Here is a 20,939-nt window from a genome sequence, read left to right as displayed (position 1 = left end):
AGTGCATCCCTGAAGGGGACAGACTACGTCCTGTATCAGGAGTTGAGTTTCAGGTCTAGTGGCTACTGGAGCTCCTCTGTCACACACAGAGTGACAGAGGTGTGTTTGCCGTTTATTTCATTTGGGCATGTTTGATTGCTTCAAGTTGTAGGAGAAAATGCAGTTGTTTTCTGCTGTTAGCGCTCTGTCATGTTAGAAGAAAGTGCTTGTGCCTTAGCTGGGAAAGGTGGAACCTGGCAGTGATCTGGTGAGAAATTAATGAAGCTATGGTGGGCAAGAGCCACCATCCTTAGCTGGTACTAAGCTTTTGCCCAAAACTAGGTTTAAAAAAAACCCCAACTTGCGATGTGTCTCAGGAACATGATCTGGAAGAAGCTTGCATGTAACCTTCAAGAGAGCAGAAGAATTCAGTAAATTGGGGTAGCAGCTCTGAACAGATTGATACTTCCTTGTTAGCTCTGTTGCACTGATAAGAGAACTAGGTCAGCTCTGTGGAGAAAGCATTTTATCTGCATACTTCTCTTAACTGGAATCCTGGTGCTTGGCTGTTGTAACAGGCTTGCTGACTTGCAGCTCTGCACGGGGGGTTGTGCTCTCCCTCTCATGTCTTCCTCAGGGTCGAAGTGTGGTCTGAAGCCCTGTTGCTTTCCTCTCGGTGGCATGTGCTGCTTTTACTGGAGGGGGGAAGGGGGGTGATGCAGTCAGTCCCCAGGGGTGTAAGTAGCATCTTCCATGGTGCTGGTGTAATGTGTCTGGCTGAGGTTCATAGCGCTGTTGTTCAGCTCTGGAAGTACATCGCTCCATCTCTTGGCAGAGGATGAGGATACAGTGTGCGAAGAAGCATCCCTGGTGTTTATTCCAGTGGAGGAGAATGAAGGCTCTTAGAGGGGAGCATCTGAAAGGCTGTGGCCTTCTGTGGGCAGCTGCTGGAGCAGCGGTGTCTCAGGGGGGGAGTCTGTCTACTCCAGTGCAAGGTTTCCCTTTCCTTACCCAGTCTCTGGTAGCAGCAAAAGTGGAGGCTGAAATGCAGAGATGCACTGAGGCATCAGGGCTGCTTAATCCACAGGTACCCCAGTCCTCTTTTCCCCATGTGTTCTGTATGTTACTTGCCTCTCTGAGGTTTTGTCCTGGGTTTCAGTGCTTTTTTTTTTTTTCTCTAATGTGCTCACCTGTCTTCTGTTTTCATTTTTACCGACCTCTTTTGCCCAGCATGTGCTAAATTACCATCATGCAAATATCCCCCAATACATCACACTTCACCACCTCTGAGGTTGGCAGCTTTAGTGCCACCTGACAGAAGATACTATAAAAGAAATAAACCCAAAAGAGGAGGTTGGTTTGGAGGTGGTTGCTCTGGCACCCATCGCTGCTCCTCAGCTGCCTTGCCATTTCAGATCCAGGGTTTGTGTAACTGCTCCGGTGTTTCTCTTTGCTGGTTACCCATCCCATTATGGCGTCCTGATAAATCATTCTGTGTAATGATTTTTGTGTGCATTCATTGCTCTAGCTTTATGGTAGATGACACAGATTAAATGAAGCCAGACAATGCTCTCTGTTTGGGGTAATGACTTTCAACTGCGGTGTCCTTTTGTCACTGTAAATTATGATAAATGATGTAATGTTAGACCATAACGGTACAAGCTACAAAATGGTGCGAATAGTAAGATCCCCCAAGAAGATGAATTGCATACCTGGAAATCTTATAGCCATTGCACCCCTACGTGCATGTGAAAGGAGTGTCAGCCACAGCATGGGAGATGTGCGCCTGAGACACGTGTGCACAGGGTAAACACTTAGGAAATAACACGTGCTTCTTGATGATGCCTTGAAGATTTAAGCATTACAGGCACTTCTGACTTCGAGTTCTTCATATTATAACGGTCTTAGTACGATCGTTTCAGGGTACAGCTCTGAAAACCAGAATCATATCAAGTATTTCACAGGTTAGAACCAACACCTTGCACTTTGTCCAGAACAGCAATTTCAGCTTATTTTAAGTTTGGGTTGTGTTACATTTTTGAATGTGCTGGGCTCCCCAGTTGAGATATAATCGAATTCCCTGGTAGTCTGTGGTTTAGGTTCCCATCCCAAAATAGAATCTCACCAGCGGTATAACAGCTGGAAATTTCAGTATTAAGTTCATATTCCAGCTTTTTGTCTTTAAAATGAAGTGAAATCAGATGGCAGGGTCTTGCTCAAACTAGGCTAAAGTAACCAAGGACTGAAAATAATCTGTGCACAAATAAGATGTATTTTGGAATTGTGACCATCTGTAGTAGTGTTCACCCTTGGTTTAAATAACTCTGAACATCTGAAAACAAAAGTTCTGTCAGCAATGGACTTAATATGAATTGATTTGAAATGGTATACCATAGAGGGAATAGCACTCTGTTTAAAAGTAGCGGACTGCATCGAGGTATTCATCGCTGTTCCTTTTTTCTGCCAGAGGTTTCATGTGAAGTCCTAGGGCGAGCTGAAATTCTTGTGGCCGTGTGATTTGATTTTTTTTTTTCTGCTTCCTCCCTTGCCCAAATATTGCAAGACTTAATATCATGAGACTGAGTTCATTGATTCCCTTGATACTTGGAGAGGGAGACGAAGTCCTCCTTCAGCCTTGCTGGTGACACACTGGTTCTCCACTGTGAGAGTGGTGGCAATTTACTGCTCTTGTGGTCTAATGCCAGTCATGGCCCTGACCTTGGTCTCGCGTGGTGGGTAGTGTGTTCCTTTGGGGCTTGTCAGTCTGTGCTCAGTTGGTTTCAAAGAATGGATGGTCCTTGCTGTCTGCATGGCTCAGCTGGTGGAGCTGGCAGCAACCGTGTGCCTGCTTGCTTCCCCCACGGATGTGTCTCGCTTTCCTTCCTCCGCCAAAGGTGTGCTCAAAAATGCTGGCCTTAAAATGATCTGGCAGACTTTTCTTCTAGATGAGTGAGTCTGTAAGACTGTCCTGTGCAGTATGGGAAGGCTGTAAGGTATTTATGTGTGCAGCTAGACCAAGCAGAAGGCAGTGTATGTCCACAGGCACACGCGTGTGTGTGCGTACAACAGGCCCTGCACACGTGTGGGTTACAGAGAACCCACGGAGGTTGCACAACTGAGCGCTCTGAAGTGAAGAAATGCCAGAAGAGAGTGATTAGGAAATAACCTGGGTAATATTCGTTCCCTTTTTCACATGTGGTGGGGTATGGCTGTTAGCTCAGTCCCCGCTCCACGGCCCCTTGCTCTGCCGGGCATGTAGTGATGGCTGTGGCGGTGGGACAGAGTCCTCCTTGCCTCTGGAGCAGGATAGCGGTCTCTTTATGGCTTTAAAACCTCTGAATGCTTATATCCTCCATTCCATATGCAGCTCTGTACCTTATCTACCATATGATGTTCAAAGTGCTCTGAAGAGTGAATTACTAGATTCCTTGTGGGCTTTTCTCCGGTGCTTATCTCCATGATGGCCAACTGCTCCACAGATGTGGCTCAGCCCTGCGGTGAGGGAGGGTGTTTTCTTCGTGCTGGGGGCACTTAGGCCTCAGGTTGAAACATCTATGGCCTGACTATTGGTTTAGGATTATAAAATACTTCTCTTTTTTAAAAAAAAAAAAAAAAAAGGATTCAGCTCTAAGCACACATCACTTCAGCAGATGAGGCCCAAGCATCTCAGCCCAGGTGTTCAGAAAGACCTTGGGCCACTCGGTCAATGCGTCGGTACTCGAGAAACCTCTGGGCTTCCCTGTGTCAGGCTCCTGTGGCGTGGGCTGTCTTGTCTTGTGGTTTCACCAGCGGGACTGTCCCCTCTCCCTGCTGGCCCCAGCACCCTGCCTGACCCATATCAAATGAGGCAGGTGCCCTCTGATATTAATCATCATTTGTAATCGGTGCTGGTGGTGTTGCCTATAGTGTATCTTGATTTTTTTCTCCTTATCTGCTTCTCGTTTGTTAATAGTTATCTGAGACTGTACATTTATTCCAAGGCTGCCACTGATGTGTATGTGACCTCTTCAATAAGGCTCTGAGGTTTGGGGGCTCATCATCAACAGCTGCAACTTATCTTGACATTTTCCACTTAAGGAAGAGCCTTTCCAGTCCTAAGTACCAACCTTTTATAAATGCTGTTCTCCCTATCCAGTGGATTTGTATCTCCTCACCCCGCTTGAACAGTAGCCTCCGGCTGCCTGTGACTTAAACTAGCCTTTTATTTCAAATGCCTCCCTTTCCAGAAGGGATCACAATCACATGGGCTGAGCAGGATTTTGCCATTAGTGGGGGGTTTTCCTGTAAGTGTTCCCTAGCAGGATGCGTTTCCTCTTGCATAAGCAGGCTGAAAACCCTCCGAAGCCACAGAAATACATCTGTTGAATTCTTGAGACAGATAAATCCTTTATAAACAGGAAAATGGGCAAACTCATGGTAACTCTTGTGACACATCATGATGGGAGATCAGAAAGAAATGGAATGAAAAGTGTCACTGTGCAAGCATGGCTGACGGCATCCTGCATTTCTAAGGTCCATTTAAATGCTGATACAAAGGCCAGCGGCTGAGCTGTACAGCGGGCACAGACAGTGGGAGACGAAGTCAAATGTTTGGTAAAATTCAGCTGGAAGTCACTTGACATTTGGGGAGGGAAAAAAAAAGAGGTTTTGAAGGCTCTTTCCTCTGTTGCCGCCAGGACGTGTAAGATGCCGTGTGTCGCGGAGCGGGATCCAGGAGATCAGCGCAGTCATAGATCTGTCAGCACTTCTATTGTAGTGGTCTTTGCAGGGTGTCTAACGCTTCTGTTTTAATTTTGCTGAGGGCTGTAACTCTGGCAAAATTTAAACTCCTTTCAACTCCTAGCTGTGAGGTTTTAAATCCTCCAAATTAGTACTTTACAAAAAAAAAAATTTCCTGTCTAGCAAGTGTATGGAGATCGTTCCAGCTCTTTAGCTAAGATTTAACAGCACAGACAATGATCTAATTAACTTCCTTCTTTAAAATTCTTCTCCAAGTCCCCTTCCTCAGAGCAAATCCCTAGCACAGCCCCACTGACCGTGCATGTGCTTTCTTGCCCATTCTGGTATTTCCAAAGTCACTTCCCAAGGGTCCCGGGTCATACTTTTGCATATAAGGCTGAATCAGTCTCTCCTTATGGTGAATCATCTCAGATGTTGGTGTCTCACCTGCTCCAAGTAGCCAACCTGGGAGCCCCTGCCTGCACCCTGCCTGCAACATGGCCCTGCTGAGAGAACCTGTGGCAACCAAATTCAGCTGTGGTTTTCCTGCAGATGGTGGAGGAGGGGATCCTTTGCACTGCAGTATTGAGAAACAAATGAGGATACTAAATGCCCTTCATGTTTTCACAAGAGGCTGGGGTAGGGAGAAGATGACTCTTTTTGGTGCTCAGGATCAAGCTAACCCTGTTTTGTTTTTCACCTGCTCGCTTTCTGTGGTGTGCTGAAAGATCCACAGCCACTGCTCTTTATAACTACAGCCTGCATATTTCCAACCCCCCCTTCTCTTTGGAGAGCAGCCAGATCAAAATGGCTGTGATCCAACGCCAAGCATCACTCCCTTTGCTATGGAAATGAGGACTTGGAGGCTGCTCACCATGTGTTCATCAGAGAGTTCCTGCTAAGGATGATGAGCTGTAGGTGGGGAAGAGGGCAGCGAAGGTGTGCTCGAATAAATCCGTTTGGAACAAACAAGGGTATTTTTGGATACATCTGACTCTTTGCATTTTTTAAGTCATTTATACAAAACCAAAAAATTACCCTTTCCATCAAATGGTAAAAATGAGGGAAATGAAGGAGTAGAATTTCCCCATAGGATAAAGGGTGTTTCTCTGCCATTAGAGTGCAAGGGGTGGCAGACCTCCCAGTATCTGATATTTGAGATAAGTTGGGGGTTTTTTTTGTGGTGTTCTGGTATCGATCAAGTGAAGGAAAGATATAATTATCCAAGCTATACAAATAATTATTCTTCTTAGCTATCATATCATATTCCCAGCATTAAAGCAGACAAATTACAAAACCCCTGGGTACACGATACGTTGACACCGGGCAATTTGCTGCACGTTAACTCAGCAAGGCAGGTTTAAGCCCTCGCTTTACCTTCTTCGAAACCATCAGATTTTAATCTTGATGCACAGTGGGATGGGAACATTGCCAGTGGGTGAACAGTCATGAAAATTGACTGTGCACAAAGCAGAGGACTTTTCCCTTCTCCTAGTCGAGTTACACACCCCAGGCAGAGGAGTGAGTAGGGTTTTGCTGCAAGATTTTCAAGAGGGAAAGGGCTGAGGTAGTTGCAAGCTTCCTGTGGTGTTGCAGCAGGCTGGGGCTTTGCAAGACCATCCCTGCTTCTTTGGGGTGGCCTGGTGTCACCTCGCCTGCCAGTGAGGGACAGAAGTGGCTGGGAGGGAGGAAGGAAGGGGGAGATGCTGCTCTTGCAGGGTGCTCACCGCAGGACTTGGCAGGGTCGAAGCCGTGGATGCAGCACCCAAACTGCTGGCGGCTGGGAGGAGCCCTCTCGGGATGAAAATGTCTGACAGGTCTCTGAATGAGTCTACACAATAAATTAGTAACTGGGTGTGGAACTGCATTTTTTTATGATGTATCTTAATTGGGCCTCGGGCAGCTTGATAGTACAACATGTTTTTTGTCTTTCGGGGATCTCTGAGTTGAAATTCACTGTTTCTTTGTGCGTGATTCAGTGGGGCTGGGGCTCGGCTGGGTTCCTGCTCTGAATCCACGCAGGGAACGGGGCTGGTGTCCCTGGATGGAGCTGTGTCCTGTCTCACCCTCCCTCCCTCTCCGCCGGGGACGGCCACGCTGCATCCCTGGGGAGCCCACCAAGCCGCCTGCGCTGGCAGCACTCCACCTCGAGGCACAACGTACCATCTGCTTCGGCAGAGTTTCTCCCATCCATTTTGGAGAACTTCATCTCTTCCTCTGCCTGAAAACAACACAAAAACCCGCATCGCACTGTGAGCGGCACAGTTGTATTCTCCCCCCCCAATGGGTGCCCTTCGCTGCCAGGTGATTAATTATCTGTCCCGTGTGTGTAATGGTTTGCTCCTAATATTTCATAGTTCCATTGCATTGTACTGTCTGTCCTGCGGCTTCGGCTGCTCCAGCCAGCTGTAGGGCTGAACTCTCTGGGTGTTGCTGTGCGTTATGAGCGTGAAAAGAAATCGGTGTCTGGATTTTGCGCTCCTACCTGCTGCCTGGAGCTGGAGAGCAGCTCCTGCTTTATGACTTCCTATTGCACTTCAGTGTCACTGGGTGTGTCCAGCGTGGGACGGGCCTTTTATTTGTGTTGTAAGTTAAATAGTTGACAGAAAGTGTAGTATGCAGTTCTATTAAGTGATGTTAAGTACAGAGGAAGCCTAAGTTCATCTGTAATATGATGGTAATCGTTAATAATTTACATATAGCTTTTTTCCACATCGACATCTTAAACACGCCAATCATTCACAAAATTTTGCATTTAAAAACTACACGTGTTTATTCTTAAACTGCGTGAGCTCTTAATAAAATGGTGTTTGTGGCACTTCTGTAGCTTTGAAATGTCTGAGTTAATTGGGGAGAGTTAACAGGACATCAATACAGAAATGGTACTGTCAGAAACGCTGCGGGGAAAACCCACCTACTCGCAATGGCTGGAAATAAAGGCCGAGCCCTTGATGCCTGTGTCACCGGCTGGCAGAGGCCAGGTCAGCGGTGGCTGAGAGCCACTGCCATCTGCTTGGCCCCTCTGAAAGCGGTCGGTGGCCTCCAGCCCACACCTGGGGACAGATGTCCCCATCACAAAACCGACCCCATCATCGGTGCATTTATTTTGTGTGTCTGTAGAGAAGCTGGCTTTTCCCCGAACGGGTAACTCGCGACCTGGGCTTTGCTCCCACCGTCACGCTGGTGGCTCTGATGGCACTTGCACCTCGGCAGCGGGGCCGTGTCGGCAGCAACTGCCCTGACAGGAGACGGAGCTGCTGTGGATGTGGCCAAGGCCAATTCCCAAATGCTTTGGCTGGACATGGTCAGGGGGAGCTGGTGGAAAACAAATACTCTTTTTTTTTTTTTCTTATCTATGCAGAAACTGGAGTATTTCACTCGATAGCTGTCTGTTATGTTAATTGTAACATTTCTCCTCTTCAAACATACTAAGTGACTGCTTATTTCCCAGCTCTGATGAGCGCTTTCTGTTAGTTATTCAGCTTTTTGTTGCTGTTAATTATTTTTTTTTAACCTCCGAGACTACAAAACAGCCATCATTCTGAAGCCTCTTTTTCTCTGCGCTTTCAGGCAACGCTTTTGCAGTTAGAGACAGACATAGAACCTTTTATCACTTCTGCTGCAGACAGGCTGTGCAGAGGGAGTCGTGCTGGAGCCGCGTTCAGAGTCTCTCACTTGAGAGCATCAGGCTGGTGGGTCTGGAGCAAGAAGCTCCATGAAGCTTGAGCAGTTTTTCCCAGCCTCTGCATGTGCTTGGGGACCTACTGGGAGGCGAGATAGGAGGTGGACTCGACTTATTTTTTTTTTATTTTATTTTTTTTGCTTTCCCTCGAGACTGGGACAGAAATATTTTTCTCATATGTAAAAGCAAGATGCTATATGGAGGCTCCTCTTTCTCTTGCGAGCACCGACTGAGGGAAAAAATCTTGTACGATGGGAAAAGCCCTTCCCAGATGTGAGGGCTCCGTAAGGTTGTGTACGTGGAAGGCAGGACAGTTGCTCACTTCCAGGGTTGGTGTCCGCATGTGGTGTTGTGCCTGTGTCTTCTTCCAGGGCTTGGGTGCTGGAATTTTCCATGCCAGTCCCTTTCCCTCTATTCTAACTCAAGCCTTCTTGAAAATTATTTTTCTCAAGAGAAGGAGAAGTGCTACAGACACGCTAAGTTAATTTGAGTCATTAGCTTGTTTCCATTACTCCTTTCTGCCTAGGAGACTTAATTTTATTATTTTTCAGTGAGATTTTGGAGTTAGAAGAAAGAAATGGAAGCTAGCGAACATGTGGAACCACTTCACAGGAACACCGGATTTTCAGAGCTTGCATTTTTATTTACATCTTCTGGACCCTGTCTGACTTGAAAGTAAACAAGTTCAATCTGAGACCAGATTTATCCCCGAAAATATGTGGAGACTTGTCTAAAAACTGCTTTTAGGATTAGGAACTTCCTTTACTGCAATAAGAGAATACATTTACAATGGGAAAACTGATGCTTAACCAGCAAATTCTTTCTGTAAAACACCCTTGGAAGTGCAGTTCAGTTGTTTGGTGCAAGACAGCGCAAAACTTTATTTAAAAAAAAACAAAACAAAACAAAAAAACCACCAAGGCAAAACTGGCTGAGAACTTAGCAGGTCCAAAGCAAGATGCAGGAATAGTGAGTGAGGCTGTATTTCTGTTATTTCTGTGTTGCTGGAAGCTGGGTGATGGCACAGATGAGAGGGTTCATGGAGGTCCTTGGCAGGCACCTTCTGGGCGAGCAGGAGGTCCCTGCACCTGTAACTGATCTCCTTCTTTTGACGTTCCTCTTCTCTGCAGACACAATGAGGCGAGTGGTACGACAGAGCAAATTTCGGCACGTGTTTGGCCAAGCGGTGAAAAACGATCAGTGTTACGACGACATCCGCGTTTCCCGTGTTACTTGGGATAGCTCCTTTTGTGCAGTAAACCCCCGATTTGTTGCAATAATTGTAGATGCTAGCGGTGGCGGAGCGTTCCTGGTGCTGCCTTTGCACAAGGTAAGTGCTTTTTGAAAGTTTTTTGCTATTACACGCTCAGCTTTGTTGTCATTTCAGCACTTGTTTATGAATAACATTAAGGCTGTGAAGTCTCTGCCGTGTTGTGACAGATCCTGCTCGGTAGTGCCATGTAAGAATCCATTTAATGTCTCTGTAATCAGTGTAACGCTTCCTGTACATTAAACACAGTAAATAAGTGGTTTGCTTGACTAATCTGAGCCAGTTCTTTATGGCAGAAGTTTTTACGTAGAATCATACTCCTAATGAAGCCTCTTTGTTTATGATAGCAATGGTCAGGTTTTTCCACTGTCAGGGGTTCAGCTTCGAGCTCTGTGAGCATCACTTAATTCGGGAATGCACCTGAACCAAACTACTCCTTGTAGCCCCGTATCAGATGGATACGAAGGGGTGAGCTGGTTCCAGGAAGAGCTGGTCTAGGCAGCTGCCAGCCCCTTCAGTTACTCTTTATGTGGTATAAGAATAATCTTGGTTAAGAAAACAGCACCTCCGGGTACCATCGCAGCTGTCCTGCGGGTCTCCCAGATCACAGGGCTGTGTCTAGGCTTTATTATACTTCAGCCAGTTCTTGTTATCCCCAGTACCCGACATACCAAGGAGAGGGGCTTCCTCTGATCTGAGGCAGGGAAACACCCCTTATGTTCTCTGCTGTGCACAATGCCTCTAAGTCTCCAATAAATAACCTTTCAGTGAGCCCGTATATACACTTTACTTCTTTCCCTTACACTTTGAATTTATTTGTAGAATCCCAGGGGTGTGATTTGCAAAACACACAGAAAAGTTAGGTTCCTGTCTGCCAGCCGCGAGAATGGCCGGATCAAAGGTTTGGAAGGAGGCTGAAAAGATGGGTACAGAAGCCTTCCTGGCAGGCTCTTACAATGCTGTGGTATAAAAGCACACAAATGAGCAGGAGCGGTGTCTCAGACTGAAATAAATTCCTGTTTCCCCTTGATACGGCATGGAAAAAATCGCAGAGCATCTTTCTTCCACCCTTGTTGGAGAGCAGTGCTCTCATCTCCCTTTCTGATGCAAATTCTTGTGATGAAAGTCTTTTTCTGTGACATGATTTTCTTTGTGACCCTCAAGCTTCTCTCTTAACTATAGACTTAAGATATCCTCAGTCTGTCATCAGCCCTGTCCTTTTTTCCCTAGCTCCATTTGCAGATCTGCCCTGTTTATATATAGAAATAGTGACCAGAATTGAATATAGCATCCCACATGGCGAGTGCATTACAGGAACAGAGGCAGCGAGTTCTCACTTATGCCTCAGTTGTGCTAAGCGAGGCAAGCCAAACCCCTAGCCTCCTTAAATAGCTCTCCATTTTGCTCATCTTATTTAACAGCCCTTCTTTGCAGGGATTCTGGTTTGCGCTCCTCTTCGGGCCACGTGTCCTGCTCTTGCCCAAGCCACGCACGACGGCACAGATCTCGATTTGAAATTCCTTGCTCAACACCGCGCACAGTTGCACTCGTGTTGCATCAGGGCACAATCAAACGCCGATGGCAGAGGACACGCGCCCCTTTTTCTTCCTCTTACTTCGCACTGTTTTCTCAGTCCCTGGCAGAAATTCCTAATTCTGAGTGATCTTTTTAAGTGCCATCTTATGTTTGGGGTTTTTTAGGTGTATTCAATTATTCCTCCTGCCTTCCTATTTGTCATTGCCTTTGTGCCTTCAACCACATTCCTGTCTTACACAGCTATTTAATATTCATATATAAGGTTTCACACAAAGCTGGAGGAACTCTGTTCCTAAACCCCAGCCTGACACTTCCTTTTGCAACGCAACACGTTGCTGGCTTTGCTCTAGCCAGTTCCTGTGTTCCTCATTTATTTTAATAGCCTCAGCTGATGAAATTGTTCCTTCAGTTCCTTCAACACCCCAACACTTTGATTTCTGTTTGAGCCCCTTTAGCTGAGGTTTTCATAGAGTTCCTGCAGCAAGATCCTTGCTGTTATATTCGCGGGGATGGGGGAAGAAAGGGTCAATTTTAACCCACGGTTTGGGTATGCTTTTAAAATTGAGCTGTAAAAATACACTTGCTGCTTTTCAGAGCTTTCACGCAGGGAGAATGGCCCTTCGGTATCTGAATTGCATCGCGTCTGCTCAAATCCCGCGCTGTGCGCGTCACTCTGGATTAATTCTCATGTGGCCTGACCTCCCGCAAGGGCTGCGCCGAGCCTGCTCTTCCGAGGGCCCGTGTCATCACAAAAAAAGGCAGTTTTTACTCATTTGAAGTGTCTTTTTTCCAACTTTCAGTCAGAATTGTGTTGTTTCTGTTGCGGCGCCGGCTCTTCGCTGCCCGGCGGGTGGCTCCCGGCCCTGGGCAGGGGCTGGGGGTCGGGGGGATGATTTTTAGGGCGGGATGAGCTCCCTGGGACCCCCGCATCGCGCACCCATGTGCTGAGGACGAGGAGGAGGAGGCGGTGGCCGCGCTCCGCCCCTTCCCGCCCCGCCCCGCCGCGCGCGCGCGCACCCGCTCGCGCCGCAGCGGCACTGCGGCGGCCGCGGCTTTTTACCTTATATGGTCATGGCAGCGCTCGCGGCCGCCGGCCGCCGCCGCGCTGATTGGCGGGGGCGGGGGCGCGGCGCGGCAAGTGCGCGGCCCTTAACCCCTGCGCGGCCGCAGCGCCGCCGCGCCCTGCCCGGCTCCTTCCGCCACCAGACGCCCCCCTTCCCCGCGGTGGCGAGGGGGGCTGCGTCCTCCCTGCGTGTCCCCCCCACCCTTCCAGCCCTGCGTGTTGCTCCCTCGGTGTCCCCCCACATCCCTGCGTGTTCCCTTTCCATCCCTGCGTGTCCCCCCTCATCCCCACCTTTCCATCCCTGCATGTTCCTCCCTGCATGTCCACCCACATGCCTCCCCTCCATCCCTGCGTGTGTGTGTGTCCCCCAACTCCATCCCTGCCTGTGTGTGTGTGTCCCCCAACTCCATCCCATTGTGCCTGTGTGTCCCCCCTCAGCCCCATCCCTTTGTGCCCCCCCAACTTCACCCCTGTGTCCCCCCTCCCCTGGGGCTCCCCGTAGAGCCCGATGCAGAGCAGCCGCTGCCAGGGCCGGTGCAGCCGAGCGGGGTTTGGCTGTGGAGAGCTTTGTCTGAACTTCCTGTTTTCTTGTGTGCACATGTGCCGGGGCTTTGCCAGGAACTCGCCATTCCCATGCTCCAGCCAGAGCCACAGCCACCGTCTGGCTTGCTGGAAATGGCAATGCCCACAGGTTGGTGGGTCTGCAGAGAGATGGCCTCCATTGGGATGAGCCCTGTACTTCTAAAAAGCTGTAATTTATATCAGTAAATGGTGTGGGGATGAGAAGAGGCTAGCTAATCAGCATTAAATGCACACACCAGGGGAACCAAAGACTCGCCTGCTTATTCTGGACTACAGGCAACTGTGGGTTAGTGTAGAACATCACCATTAAAGTGGAAGCTTGCAGGCTTTCAGAGTTGATTTTCTTTCAGCCTTATCCCAGGCAAAACAGTGGGTGCACAGGGAGGGAACCCCAGGATAAAACTCTTCAATCAAGCAGTGTGTGCCTCAGCCTTCACCTGCCGGTGGGCCTGTGCCCAGCATCGGATTAGATGGAGATCACCTCATCATCCAGGTTAGATGGAGATCAATTAATCATCCATCACCTCAACATGGTGGGGAGTCATTCAGGGAATTAGGGAAGAGTCAAGCAAGTAAGGGAAGAAGCGATTCTCCTCGCATCCCCCAGAGATCTCTGGTCTGAGATTGGTTTTGCTTCCCTCTATACAAAAAAGATGTGGCCAGGCTGGGGAGGGCCCAGAGGAGGGCTACAAAGATGATCAAGGGACTGGGAAGCCATATGAGGAAATGCTGGAAGAATTGGGTTTGTTCAGCCTTGAGGAAAGAAGGCTTAGGGAGTCCTTATCACCCTGTTCCAGTATTTAAAGGGTGGCTACAAAGAAGGTGGAAACTCCCTTTTTACAAGGAGTCCCATGGAAAAGATGAGGGATAACGGGTACAAGTTACTCCTGGGGAGTTTCCGATTGGACACAAAAGGAAAATTTTTCACAGAACAATCGGCCACTGGAATAATCCCCCCAGGGAAGTGGTGGATTCCCCAACATCAGACACTTTTAAGATACAGCTGGACAGGGGGCTGGGTCAGCTTGTTTAGACCCTGCTTCTGCCCAGAAGGGTTGGCCCGGCTGATCCTCGCGGTCCCTTCCCACCTGGGATGCCGGGCTGGGTGTGTGCTCGGTGGCAGGTTGGGTGCTTTCACAACAGCGTTGTGCAAGGGCTGAGAGTCGGTTGTTCTGCCTTGCTTCTGCACGTCATTCCCAGCAGAACGAACTCAGGAGTGCAGGTGATCCTCCGGGATGCTCTTAGGACGGGCTGCGCAGCGTTCAGTGCGCTCATTTCCCTTCGGACGGCGATCGGAACGGCAGGACAGAGATCTCCCTGCCTCTGCTGTCAAAGGAGAGGGGTTGTGGGGGATCTACTCGCCCAATTCGATGGGTGATCCCTGTTTTACAGCCCAGATGAAAATGTTGTGGGTTTCTTGATGAGATGGGGAAAGTGACTTGCAAATACCTGGCTTTAGTGCATGGTTCTGGTGCTGGGTCTACATTACAGCAGAACAGGATACAATATATTTTTTTTCTCCCTCCTCAAATAATATTTGCAGTTTGTATCTTCAAAGAAAAAAAAAGCTGTTGCAAAGAGTTCCTTTTTGTTTCAGTTCGTCTAGCAAGATGCCTTCAGCTGAAAGTCGTGTTATGTAAGGCCTTTAGAAGAGCTTATTCAGTCCCCTTTGGATATACCTTTTATTAGATTTTTTCCATTTGTGTGCCTGACTTCTCATCGCACTCCCTGTGCATAGGCAGCGTTCCTGCAGAAGCCGTGATCAGATGGGTGCCCTGAGAGGCAATTAGCGTGTGGGTGGGTGAGTGCACACCTCAGGAATGATCTTCTCAAAGGAGTATGTTGTTCTGCAAGTGACATGCCTTAGTGTTCAACTATGGCATATGTAAGTTGTTAATCAGCTCTTCCAGATTCTCGTTCCTCCAGGAAGGACTAGGGAAAAAAAAAAAAAAAAAAAACAAAACAAACATCCTTTTCTGAATTGTGTGTAAAATAAAGTCAGGAGGTACTGCTGTGGTGGGCTCATTGAGCCTTTCCAGCAATTTTAGATAGAGTGTGGATGGAAGGATATGAATTAAAATGAGTTAATGTTGTCTTGACTTTGGCTGCCATGGAGCCCCTGTCACTACTAGTCCTGTAGGTCTGTCTCACAGCAATGTCCCTGTGAGAGAAGTTTGCAAGGTTGAAGACTATGAAGGGATATTTCCCCCTGAATTTTGGTCATTCTTCCATGCAGCTCCAAGTAGTTTTGAATGTTGGGTGGAGGACATTGAAATTCAAGGCAACTCTGCAGCAGCTTAATAAAGAAGCAAGACATCGGTGGTTTTGAAAGATCTAAGTTACCTTGTGAACCAGTGGAACTGCTAAAACCTGGTTTCTTGCGGACTTTTCCTACATCTGCTCTGCACAGAGCAAATGTTCCCCAGCTCCTTTACACGTCCTTTCTCTCTTGGCCCATCAGCCAGTGCCCACCTCCCGTGGGTGCCTCACTAGCCCAACTGGGGTGCCTGTGCCACTCAGGGGGGCACATGGGCTTGAGTTATAACTGAGCCTTCCCTAGTGGGGCACTAATTTGGATTTCTTTCTTTTATTTCACCTTGGATGTTTCTCTAGAGCTGATTTTAAAAAAAATAATTTATATTTATCACTGTCAGTTCAATTGTAACAGATTATCATGTTCAGGTGTACTAAGGAAGAGAGAGGAGGCAGTGTGGCTAATAAATCTCATTTCTCCAGGAAAGCAAGCAACAGATACTGCCCCCTGTCTTACAGACAACCAATGGTTTGTACAAATATTGCTGCTGTTTTAAGGCCTTGTCCAATAATGAAAATGGAAGTTGCACTTGATAGTTTTGTCTGCAAGCGGGTACGAAAGAGAGATTGTTGGGCTTGGAGAGCACCACGTGTGATCCACATCTGCCTTCTTGTCTGCATGCAGTGGTTAAAACGGAGTGTAAGGTGTGGAGTGAGTCCTCATAAGTTGTGTATTTGTCCAATGTTCAGATGAAAAATAACATTGCTCTACCAGCAGCATGAATTTCCGAGTAGTTCTCTCCATGGTGTAATGTCACTGGTTTACGCAGGATACAAATGTATGTACACAAACCATACGTATGAGCACAGCAGGGTTGCAGGTGGGCCTGAAGTGGAGGGTAAAATCCTGGTTTAGCTGTTTAAAACTTCCAACTAAACTGAAATCTTGGAAGTTCAGGGACAAAATGAGTTCAGCAGAAGTGATTGGAATAGAATGGCTTCTTTCCCAGGATCTGTCCAGACGTTCTTCTGTCTCCTCCTTCTCTGTCTGCATTTTTACTGGTCCCAGTTTATTTCACAGTGGCTGATGCTGGAGTCTTGGCTCGTCTGTGCCCAGCTCTCAGGGATGAGCGTGTTTGGGTGACGTGAGGCTCTTGCTCCCCACGGATCCTTCCTGGGCTCTCCCCTCCACGTGGCTGCTCGTCTCCCACTGCCCCTGAACTGCAGCGGGGTTTTACCACTTTATCCCTAAACTTTTAGGGACTCCAATTAATTTTCCCTCAGTTGTAAAGGCAGTACGCCTGTTTTACTAACAGGGGAATTAACTGCTTTTGAAATCATACTTTAGGAATGGAACAAAAGAGCCACTCTGTATCTTGTTAATTGTAATGTAATTTCTGGGCAACAGGTCTCTTCGTTTTGAATCTCTGCATCGTCTGCCCAAAGGACTTCCTCAGATAAAAGTTAGCTGAGCCTGAAATTTAATTTTGAAGTGTGTTTAGAGCTTTCCTCTAGAAACTGGGATGGATGCTAGCTGGATGCTGGAGCTGTGGTGCGCACCCAGCTCTGAGGGATTTGAGTTAGCAGTTTGGGTTGGGTTTTGGGGGGCTGTTTGTGTTGGTTTTTTTCCTTTTTTAAAACCAGCGTGTGAGTAGCTGATTGTTGCAGTTAATTTTGTGAGGGATTCTGCAGCTAAACATACATTTTTCCAGTGTAGAGCTTCCTGCAGTTGCAACCAGCTCTTACCTCTCCGTTCTCTGGTCACCTGCAAACCCTGAAGTCCCCCAGCTTCTGCAGCTCCTCTCCCAGCGATGTCAGACAAACCTCACCACGGCTGCCTGAAACCCTCCAAACTGTGCTTTGAGCTGCGATGCCAAATCTGCTGTGCCAGGGTTTTTAAAGCCCTGCTCGGGCAGGCTTGGCTTTGTGCTGGATTCCTGTCTGTCACCGCGGTTTTCTTCCCTCCTCTTTGTGCATCCATTTAGGTCTGGGCGCTCCGGAACAAGGACCTTTGTCTCTGTTCTGTAGCAGCCTGTAATGTCTACTGTAATGTCACAGCCCCGCAGCTGTCAAGGTGATAAAACAAGAACAGGAGCACTGCTGAGGAATTTTTGGAGGGCACAAGCGGTGTTTATAGTGGTCTGGTTTGAAAGCTGTATGTAGTTATGAATGCCTGCAAGTCTCTTATTGCATGACATTACAGTAGACCTTTTGGGAGTAACACTTTTCATAATGTTCCGAATTAGTTATGGATGCCTTGATTGGTTTGCTGGGTGACTAATGGCTATTTGTCATGGTCACGAGAGAGCAATGCACTTTCATTACATCCTACTGCAGTATTTTCTCCCAACTGCCTCCTGCACGCCCAGCTGCTGCAACCAGAGGTGGAGGTTCAGTGGCCAGAGCACGTTAAACTTCACTCGACTGGACTTTGTGAAACTTGAGTTTGTTGGAAGGAAAACACACAATTTAGCTGAGAAAACCAGAATATTTTCTCTAACAAGGAAAAGGTACTAGTTGGTTTGTATTTCAAACTTTGCAGTTGTGACCTGATTTCCTTCCTCAAACTTCTGCAAAGTAAGGGTGGGGGGAATTGCTTTTGCTTGTGCAACTTGATGCCACTTCCCTATTTTAAATGGCGATCTTAATGAGCACAACCATGGGCTGGGGGAAGCAGCTGTTCTCCGTGATATTTTTACTGTAATCCATGAGCTGTTTCCTGCAACCAATTGCCCTTTTCTGGCAGAGAAGCGATCATAAGGCAGTCAAATTAATTCATGAAACTGCCACTTTTAGGAACAGTTTTCCTGTGCTGCTTATCTGTCCCTTCTGGATTTAATAACAACTTTTTTTTTTCTTCTCATCTATCATTTTTTTTCTGAACTGGGATACATGAAAGCACTAAATGAATTCATTCATTTGGGAAGGTCAGCTTACCACCTGTTGAAGGACCTGAATATTGAGTGTGCTTCTAGTCAATGCCATCCAGCATATTAATAGTAATCCTCAAATTCACCTTTTTGGCTAACTTTCTGTAAAATACAACTCTGAGTTTCCAATGTTGTTACTGTGATGTGTTGCTCAGCCAGAGTCATAATGGATTATGAGAAGGATTTAATTTCTTGAAGTCGTACCGAGTTAATTTTAAGCTGTATCAGCACTTAAGATTTATTTTAAATCCTAAACTAATTAAAAGATTACATTTTAGAAATATATAAATAAATCCCCAAACCCGCGAGTATTACGGTAGCATGAAAATGCACCCCCATTTGGCAGCAAAGTTGCAAACCTCGTGGTGCTCTTATGGCAGAGGAGTCTCTTTGAAAAGGAATTGTATTAAGAAACGTTGAATTTGGGAATTTTACAGGCTGGCGGTTTTTTTAATACCCTACTGCAGCCTTCCTGGTCTTTCCCTTTTGGCAAAGCCCCACAAATAATTGTTTTTAAAGCTCTTCTGTGCACAGCAAGTCCCACACAATGCCAGGAATAGGGGTCCCCTGCTCCGGAGAGGGGAACGCTGCCGGGAGGAGGAAGCCTGCGGCGTAGCCTGCACAGACGGTATTTGCAAACCTGGCTTAGAAGTGTGGTAAATTAAGACATTTGAGTTAAAAACTGCTTGTTTCTCACCCTGCGGGGTGGTTGAGGGGAAGGTGTGCTGGGTCAGGACCTGGGGTGGTGACGTGGGTTATTGTCCTTTGACCAATCCCCTTTGAAGAGTCATGCTTTCTAATAAAAGTTGTTTTTTTAAAAAAAGTGAAACAGATGAAGGGCATTTAGAAGCGTTGCCGAGGAGAGCTTTTGCTCTGTGCTAAGTGTTCAGGAAAGCACCATGGTTTCCTCTGCCCTGTGAAGACAGTTTTGTGTCTCTGACCACAAGTCAGTAACTTCTCTGAAAGTGGTTGGACTTCTCCTAGCCAAACCGCAGCTTCGAGCAGCACGGCAGCCTTTTGACCAGTAAGCCCTTCTGTCCATTTACATCCTTATTTATTCTCATTTTGCTCTTTTGATGCTATTCTTTGTGGATCCTGGTGAGCCCCTGAGTTAGTCCTCTCGTGCCCTAGTGCCCTGCCCCAGTGTTGGGGTTGGTGCCGCGGGGCTGTGCATCTCCCCAGCATTGTCTTCTTCTGCCAGACCCTGGGGAGCTGTTGTCTTTGCAGGCAGTGGGACATCTCCTTCTCTTGTTTGTACTCTGCTTGCTTGGTTTTGTAAATTTTTGTGAATAAATATGCTTGAGGTTACTTGAAGTTAGTGCATCTCCCACACTGCTTCTAAATAACATCTCGCTTTCCCCACCCTTACTCTGTTCCCTTATTAGAAATGGTTTTTGTATGTCACTATCCACATCCAGGCAGGAAAAGGCTGCTCTTTATAGATGATGCAGATAAGCATCTATTCCCCTAGAACATGGTGCAAAGATATTTCTGCTCAGTTTGGTTTAACTTCCCCTTAGTGCATCTGCTAATTTCTTCTTGATCCAGATAGCTCTGGCCTGAGAAATGTGTGCTGTCCTTGACCAAAACAGCCGCGCCTGTGCATCCATCTCAAGTCCCTCAGCTTGATGACAAGACTGAGTTTTATTCTAGCTTGGTGACAAGACTGAGCTTTACTCTTGGTGGCTGCTTCGCCTGCCGAGGGAAGGGGACTTGCTCCCCTGGGGAGCTGGAAGCCCGTGGCTGCGCTGGTCCCTTCTGCTTTCAGGCATGGGGAGCTCACACAGAGCCTCCGTCGTCTCGTTTTCCTCGCTGCCCTCGGAGCCCCGCCGTTTAGTGAGCTAATGCAAGTACAAGATAGCTGGTTTAAAAAACGAGCTCCGTTTTAGGTGATCAAAAGCAGGCGGTGGGGTTGCCTGGTCCCTGCGGTCAGCTGGCTGTCACAGGCAGTTGGCGGCTGCTGCTCGTGCTGTTCAAGTTCATCGTGATCAAAACTGAAAGGTGAAGTTTGTGGTTTAATTTCTTCAAATTGAATTTTTTTTTTTTCCCCCTCCCTGCAGTAATAAATTACTGTAAAAACTCTAAACTAAACTGACAAGCGCTCGTTCAGCCTGCAAATAATTACCATAGGCTCCTCTTAGAGGATTACTCTGAGCCCTGTCTAGGAGCAAGAGCAGGTACTCACTGACGTCTTGCAATATTAGTCATATTTTTTCTTTTGATTTAGGTCTATATTTGTATTTAGCCTGTAATGTGACTTCTGAAATATGTCCATGTGCATATGCTCTGCATGGTTCTTTTTTAATTAGATAAATTAAAATGGATGTACTATACATGTCAGTTGGATGTATTAATTTTTTTAAATCCCATTTTACGTTATGGCATCCAAGAGGGATTACACAGACTTTAATTTCTGGATGTCTGGTTTATGGCTTTTCATCAACAACACTTTCACTTTTAATAATTTCAAAAGCATTTGAATCATTGAGACAGTTTTGTGGTTGGTTGTTGGGGTTTTTTTTAAACATAATTTTGGCCATTTAGGAAATAGTGATTGTTTTGTTTCTGTAACTTAGTCTGTTTGGATCTATATCTTGGTTCGTTCTAGTAGAGGTCTGCAGGTCAGTAGTCTTCAAAAGCCACTATCCAGCATTATTCTGATCCTTTGTACGTAAGCCAGCGTTGAACAGGAACAGCCTTCTGCACGGAGATGGGTAGGAGGCATATATTAAGAGATGTAACCTCCGAGGTTGGGGAATGTTATCAAATGTCAGAAATGAAATGCCAGCCATTTCTTCTGCGTGTTTAAACACAAAAGAAGAAGACCCCATCCCAGACCTCTCCCTCCTGTCTGTCTTCTCCCATCACTCGTGAAAAGGCCATTCCCTGGAAACAAAACCCCTTGGAGCGGGACCCGGGTTCTGG

The 20,939-nt window shown here is 47.1% G+C and overlaps 1 protein-coding gene across 2 annotated transcripts in view; it reads left to right on the top strand.

The window, feature by feature from the left end:
- The window catches only part of CORO1C (coronin 1C), a 48,360-nt gene that overhangs the window by 9,198 nt on the left and 18,223 nt on the right, over positions 1-20,939 (top strand). For both annotated transcript variants that reach the window (XM_074887548.1, XM_074887547.1), the window contains exon 2: positions 9,511-9,710. In XM_074887548.1, the coding sequence (XP_074743649.1) occupies positions 9,516-9,710 (195 nt within the window). In that variant the 5' untranslated portion in view covers positions 9,511-9,515. The remainder of the gene's footprint in view (positions 1-9,510; positions 9,711-20,939) is intronic.

This window comes from Strix uralensis, chromosome 17 (assembly GCF_047716275.1).
Source record: "Strix uralensis isolate ZFMK-TIS-50842 chromosome 17, bStrUra1, whole genome shotgun sequence".
Lineage (NCBI taxonomy): Eukaryota > Metazoa > Chordata > Aves > Strigiformes > Strigidae > Strix > Strix uralensis.
Note: the sequence above shows the minus strand (reverse complement) of the source record. Positions and strands in the feature narration are given on the sequence as shown.